Source organism: Cicer arietinum, chromosome 4 (assembly GCF_000331145.2).
Source record: "Cicer arietinum cultivar CDC Frontier isolate Library 1 chromosome 4, Cicar.CDCFrontier_v2.0, whole genome shotgun sequence".
NCBI classification, from domain to species: domain Eukaryota; kingdom Viridiplantae; phylum Streptophyta; class Magnoliopsida; order Fabales; family Fabaceae; genus Cicer; species Cicer arietinum.
In genome coordinates this window covers 53,508,934-53,516,299 of record NC_021163.2, presented here as the reverse complement: position 1 = coordinate 53,516,299, position 7,366 = coordinate 53,508,934, and the positions used below count along the sequence as shown (strand labels likewise).

Sequence of the window (7,366 nt, the reverse complement as noted above, 5' to 3'; positions counted from 1 at the left end):
AAGAGTGGAGGTCTAACATTGTCTAGGCGCAGTAACATGCAATGCTCCATAGCTTGTTTTTCATCTAATTTTGTTTATGTTAATATTGTGGGTCCAATAAAAGGGAATAGTGTTTTATGTGTTTCTATGGTTCCGAGATCAAGCGAGAAGAAAGGATTCTTGTTTTTGTTGTGCAATTTAGCTTGGGTTTTCAATACTCTATGGTACACACAAAGGAGTTTAACGATTTTTTTTCCATTGAGACAAATATTATAGAAGAGAACACTCTATTTGGCAGATAAATAAGTTTAAATAAGTAGTATTTAATGTCATTCTTGTGAATATTCCTTTGGAGGGATATTCTTACACTCAAATGAAAAGTAAAAGTACAAATAATGTGGTGGAATAAAGGTTGGATAGAGCATCAACAACTTAGACATGGCTCCAATTATTTCTTATGGCTTCCCTACATAATGAGTGTGTCCATATTTCCTCAAAAGGAGGTAGGATCATTTTTTTGCAAATTGTGTTTACAAGTTCAAGAATAGTTGGCTTACAAGACTCTTGACATTCTTTCACGCTCGACAATGGGCAAGAGGAAGAAAATTAAGATTGAGAAGGTATTAGTCCTAGTTTAGTTGAAGTTGACAGACTCCTAAGAGGAGATTAGTAAAGTGGCTAGCTAAAGATTATTTTAATGAGCTGTTTTTGGAAAAGTGGAGTACATATAGACTATAGACTAGTTCTTCATGTAGTTCAAGTGAAGATTGATAATGAAATGTTCTTATCTCCTATCATTAAAGAGGAATCCTACAAAACCTCGGGTCCAATGCACCCTAACAAGAAGACTCAAGGTCCAAATGGTTTAGACCTAGATTCTTTTAATGAAGTTTTAGAGGTTGCATGATGATGATATTTGTGAAAACGCTTGCTCATGGTTAGAGACATGTTCGTTTCCATACTCCCTTAATGCAATAAATATTTCTCACATTTTGTTTAAAGACAAGTTTCTCTTTTTTTCTTTAGGACAAATAAACATGAATCTCATACTAAAAAAGAGATTCTTACAAGTATACGAGCATGCGTTAGGATAAACAAATAACTTTTTTACGTTTAAAATTTTTCTCTCTTATAATATTCAAGAAAGTCAAATAGCCTCAAGTGAATGACAAATAATTAAACCTCCCTTTAATGGTTCAAAGAAGTAAAAGAGAGCATAATGATAGAGTTTGAAAAAAATTTATTGGAGTAGTAGAGCTTTGAATAATGCGTGTTTGTCTAAAAAATTTGCTCAAATTTTGTAGTTTAGGGGACATCGGCTACTTATAAGCTTTAGTACTTTTCTTATACCATCTTCTTTGGGGCGTGAGCATGAAAAATTAGTGTTATTTGGCGTTGAACAAAATGCAGTCAACTAACAACATTAACGTGGACAAATTCACTATGACAAAGTAACATAAAGGGAGATTTTATGTATGTTAACGTAGGGCATAATCCAAAGACTTGTTTTGATAGGTATATTAGTTTATTAATTGGCATTAGCATTAGTGAAATTATTTGAGAGAACTTATTTTACTTTATTTTTATAATCTTTTCAAGATAGTTTCTCAAGCTAAACACATTTGTCAATAAGTACTCCGTTGTCAATCAAGTGTTTTTTTGAAGGATTGGGGATGGTACTCATATTCAATCAAGGCAGCGAGTGTCGTGGTCGCAACATAGAAATTGTCTTATTACTCCGAATGTCAAGACATTTGTGATGAATTTGGATTTGGTGCAGTCAATATAGTCACTGACTACACATATTCATGCAGTCAATGCTAACTGTCCGATCAATTAAATAGTCTTCATTTAAAATAGATTTGGATTTTTTTTATAAAAAGAAAAATTACCGAACTGAAGATCTAAACCTGACCAATCTCGATCATACAGTTAGTGACTGCAGAGAACTAAGATCCGTTGGTGATTTGAGGCAAACGTCAATCATTATTAATCATTATTAGATAGCTCACAAACGCACATACTTATAACTGGAGAAATTTTTATGCTTTCTCACTACAAATTTCTAGAGATACAAACAGATTATTGTTACAACCTAAAAATTCATCAATCATACAAACCAGAAATTCCAATACCAACTTGAAACAAAAGATACATGTGGCGGTCAAGCTTTCTAGGGAAAAGCTGACCCACAAATTGTTAAAAGGAAAATATAGCATGGTGCTGCGAAGGACAACAACCTTTCAGAGTATCAACTATCTAGGGAGGCTGTTTTGTGGAAAGTTGCGTAATGGATTCTTCCTTAGTAACTCTGTTTCTCTGCAAAAACAAATCATACATATGTTTCATCAGTTCAGGTTACTGGTTTCTAGTATCAGAGAGCTAAATTGTCAGGTGAATAGGGATTACCTTTTCAAGTCCTTTTCATCTTCTTGCCTAATCTTCAAACTTGAGGTCTTACAACCCTCTTCTTTCAGACCTAGTGAACTGCAGAACATGTAATAGGTTCACATCAATATAATCTAGAAAATCCAACAACATACACAAACTACAGTGTACAATTTCTTATAACTTAAAGCTATTCTTTTCAAATAAAAATGGTTATGATTTCCAAAGAAGGATCAGACTAATATAAAAAAGTCTACACTATATTTTAAACCCATTTCAAGGTGTTACCGCACTAAATTTGAAAGAGAAAAACAGAATAGGTGCAAATAGCCATGGAGGTTGCAAAATGGGACAGATCATGAAAAGTGATTCTACTTACTCTTGACATTCTTCATCAACAAACACTGGGATGCAGGCACTTGCACTAGCAACTGCAGTTCTAGTCCCTGGTCTCTGTGGAATCTGAAAGCATTAAGAAACTTGGACATTAGAGTAACGTAGAACCCAAAATTGGCAAATAAGTAAAGTCTAGTAAGATATATTATCCTCAATCAATCCTGAAAAGGAAGGCAAAAATCAGCACCTTGAAGGATTTCCATTTGGCAGGAATTGCATTGTTTTCCTTGTTTCTTTCAGCTCGAGCTCCGAGTTTGAGCCAAGAGTGTGACAGGTCTGGCTGATGTGGGCAGGGTTCATCACTGGCATTTGAATCATTATAAATGGAAAGTGGAGCTGCTCTAGTCCTAAAAGAAAAAGAAAAAAAATCAATATGCCTATGGAGTTTCATCTAAATTTTATAATAAAAATATTAATGAAAGTTGAGAAACCTTCATTTTCTAATGCATAGAGAGGAATAATGCATGAATTTGGACATTTCCATAGTCAATTTATATATGCTCTTAGAAACTCATATTTTCATTTATTTCTCTACAAGACATAATGCATATTGCATAGTGTGTAAGCGATTTGAAAAAGAAGTATACAAGGAAATAAGGATAACTAAATATAGCCAAAGATACAATACTGTTAGTGTTGTTACCTATCATTCTTAGCAGAATGATCACCCTTCATAGAGGTCAACCGCGCACCTACAACAAATGAAAAATGTTCAGAACTAAATAAGTTGAGACAAAAAGTAATATGAAGAGAGAACTATTTTCTCACTATTTTCTCCCTTGGCAAGAAGAGTTCCAAAGCTACGCACAGGTGCCTGTTTTTCCATTGGTTCCTAGGTAGCAGAACAAATGAAGGGACAACAACAGTATATAGATCATATATCATCATTATCATTATAATTTAACTGTATCAAAGAGGTAGTAATTAGAATAGCACATACATCTATAGCTTGTTTTCTTGTCATTGAGCGTGCAAGAAATTTTCTATAAGCAGCTTTCAATTTCTCAATGGGCTGAGCGTTCCTGCAAAATGGGTTCTCAATCTAATGAGGACTTGCAAGTTTGCAGATATATTTCAACACATCAAAGTTTAAACTAATCTATAGCATGAGATAATAACATACCACCAGAACACAAACACACACTGGTGAACCACAAATCCAAAAATCAAAGACAACATAAGGGAGGGGAAAATGTACGAACACATTTTCCTTTCCAAATTAGTGTAAATTGAACCCACATGGACATGCACCTTGAACAATTACAATACAACACAATATAATATTTAACAAATTAACACATGAAATAGGAAAAGATATCAATTACAAGGTCCAAGAGATAAGACAAGAAATCAAAGTACCTAGATATGCCAAGTTCAAATGTCTGGTTAGCCGCTTTAAACTTGTTCTTAAACTCCAAGTGCAAAGCATAAGAAATGTAGAAATCGGAGTGAGTTTTTCCAATTCCGTTTGCATCCAAAAATGCATATATAACTTCTTTATCAAAGCAATTATCTACCTGCAACAACAACATCTCTCATTAACAACTCAAAATCAAAAGAAACCAATTAACATTAACCAACCAAACTAACTAACAAGTGTGATAAGAAGGGAGTCGAACCCTAAAAAAACAAAAGAGTAGTATGATAACAAGATTAAGATATAAGAAGCATACATATTCAAGCCACACTTTGAGATAGCGCATATCATCCTTATACTGCTCCGAATGCCAAAAAGCACGAACGCATTGTTCATAAATCACCACCAACCCTGAGCTATCTCCACCCGGAGGAAACGCTTCCTGAACCCACTTGATACACCTTCACCATCAATCAAAAAATATACTATAAAAATCAGAAAAATTAGATATTCAATTAACTCTGAAAATTTGTAGAACTGTAAACTCTTTAGCACGACACATCTGATCGAAGACATGTAGTGTTTACCTTCAATTAGTTCATTTTCTGAAATGTGTCTACATGACACAAATTAGACAAGTAAATATTAAATATTACTCTTTGTAACTGTAGATCAGTGAGCTCTATAAGACTCATACTTCTGCTGTTTGAAACACATAAACAGCATGTTGACACGGACACATCCGATTCCTTCAATTAATTATTTTTTTTCAAATTTTTACTGGTGTCGATGTGCCTATCATCGGCGCTTAGACAGTCAGTCCCCAATTTTAAACTATTTCAAAATAATCCCTAAAATTGAAAATGTTGATCAGATTTGCCCTCTATTGATATATAATGAGTTTAAATTAAATTAGTAATGAACTAATGATGAGTGTAGTTGATTAATACTAGTAATTTGGAATTCTTACTTTTTTATTTTGGAATTTCAGAGACAAATTTGATAATAAATATGGAATTGATAATTTTATACTCACTCTAGCCAAGGGAGAAGAGGATCTTCGCCTTTGTAATCATCGATTTCTTCAATAAGCTTTCTTCGGTGATGAATAAGGGATCTCTTGATGTTATTATCGATGTGTGATTTAAGAGCGTGATTGAGAATGTTAACGTTACGTCCTCTTTTCAACGGTTTCACGTTTTCTTTGAAAGTTTCCCACTCGTTTCCGGTTTCTCTTTTCGATAATAGAAACTCTGTCTCTGGATCTAACGTCTTCTGTATTTCGCAATCCGCCATTGTTGTTGCTGTTGCAGCTTCTTCTTCTTCTTCTTCTTACTGTTCCTAGGGAATTTTTGGATACCGTTGGTTTTGTGATTCAAATTTTGAAAATCTATTTATATAAGCTGATACTAGCCGTTACTACTTTACTACATTTCATTTCATGATGACAATATTAAATATTAATATTAATATTAATATGGTATGCAGGGAGAGTAAAAAATATAGACAATAATAAATGATAATAATAATAAATAGGAATAAAAATAAATGGTAAAATATTTATAAGGTTTTCATTATTATCAATAAAATAAAATAAATCCAGGCTATGATTTATGAATAAATTTTGACTTCATCCCTAAAAATACAATGGTATAATTGTGTATTCTTTTTTATCTCATTTATATGAAAAATATCAATAGTTAGGTTTTAAATATGAGTGAATGTATTTGTTTTAAACATTTAAAAAAAAATTATTTTGTATACATTTTTTACTCTTTTAATTATTATTAATTTTAAAAAAAATATCAATTGTTAGGTTCTAAATACGAGTGAATGTATCTCTTGTTAATATAAATTTATTTTCAAGGAACAAGTTCTTAAAATACGATTTAGAGAATACAATTATTTTTTTCATCATATTAGGAAAATTAATCACAGTTAACTAAATATTTTAAGAATTCAATTCATATACACTAATGATGTAAATGTTATTTAAACTTAAATCTACTTTTAGTCTCTTATTTAAAGTGAAATGAAATTTTAATCCTCTTATTTTTAAATTCATAACTTTTGACACTTATTTCACAAATTTCAAGGAAGTAACTTTTTATTTCAAACTCAATTTCAAATTTTAAAGAAGTAAATTTTTATTTTGTAAAACTTAAATTCAAATTTTACGTAAAAAATATATTTTGATAAAATTGAAATTCAAGTTTTACTAACAAAACTACTTTCGTAAAATTTGAATTTCTAGAAATGCTTTCTAAAACATTACATCAAGTTTGTAAGAACCACCAATATTTAACACAAATGATTAGTGCATACTATGTATGGTGTGTAATTGTCGTTGTGTATATTTATCAAACTAACAATTGAAATATTTAAACATGAGATATTATTTATTAAATAGGTTTAAATATTTGATTCGTTCATTGTAAGTTTGTGTTTTTATTTTATTTTCGTTTATGTAAGTTTTATTTATTTATTTAAACTTTCAATTTAGTTTTAATATCATATATGTCGTTAGTTGCTGTTAAAAAAGTTTAAGTGGCAAACGAATGAATAACATGACAGTTTGACGAGATAAATGAATAAATTAAATAGTTATAAAAATAATACTAAGTAATTAAATTGGTTAAAGAAAATGAAGGAAAATTAAGGGGTTTACAAACAAAAAATTAAACATTAAACCTAATCAATGTAAACTATAACCATAAAGAATTTAACATAAAAAATAACAGATTTAAAAAAAATTACTCACATTCCAATGGGGACATCCCAAAATAGTCGTTTAGGATTTTCATCAGTGTTAGAGATGAATATACACAATGCTTACCTAGACCCACATTCAAACCATTGAAAACGAGTTGAGTTTGTTGCAGACGAAGATGGCAATATGATTAAACGAAGAAGAAGCAAATGAAGATTTGAAGATGGTGATACGATGATGGTGATTCAAAGATGGTGATGCGATGATCTGATAATGGTGATGCGATGATAGAGAAAAGATGAGAGAGCTCTAATCCTCGCATCTATTTCTGATTTTTGATAGAGGGACTAAAACATAATGCCTCCAAATTTCATTCATTTCTTTTTTTCATTTTTTTAATTAATTTAATTACTTAATTTTCTTAATTTCTTTTTTTAATTATTTAATTTATTCATCTGCCACGTCACTCCTCCATTTGCCATATAAACTTCTTATTAATAGCAACTAACGATATATAATTTTAAAATTAAATTGAA

At 31.0% G+C, this 7,366-nt stretch overlaps 1 protein-coding gene across 1 annotated transcript; it reads right to left on the bottom strand.

Annotated features, from left to right (window-relative positions):
• Positions 1-1,945: 1,945 nt before the first annotated feature.
• Positions 1,946-5,507, bottom strand: LOC101495005 (mitotic spindle checkpoint protein BUBR1). Its single transcript, XM_004498142.4, has 10 exons — positions 5,157-5,507; positions 4,437-4,581; positions 4,123-4,280; positions 3,704-3,785; positions 3,532-3,595; positions 3,407-3,455; positions 2,951-3,110; positions 2,747-2,829; positions 2,389-2,466; positions 1,946-2,298 (listed from the first exon to the last, which is right to left on the bottom strand). Exons 1-10 carry the CDS (start codon positions 5,414-5,416, stop codon positions 2,235-2,237), a joined length of 1,143 nt encoding a protein of 380 aa, XP_004498199.1. The 5' UTR covers positions 5,417-5,507; the 3' UTR covers positions 1,946-2,234.
• Between the last annotated feature and the right edge of the window lie 1,859 nt (positions 5,508-7,366).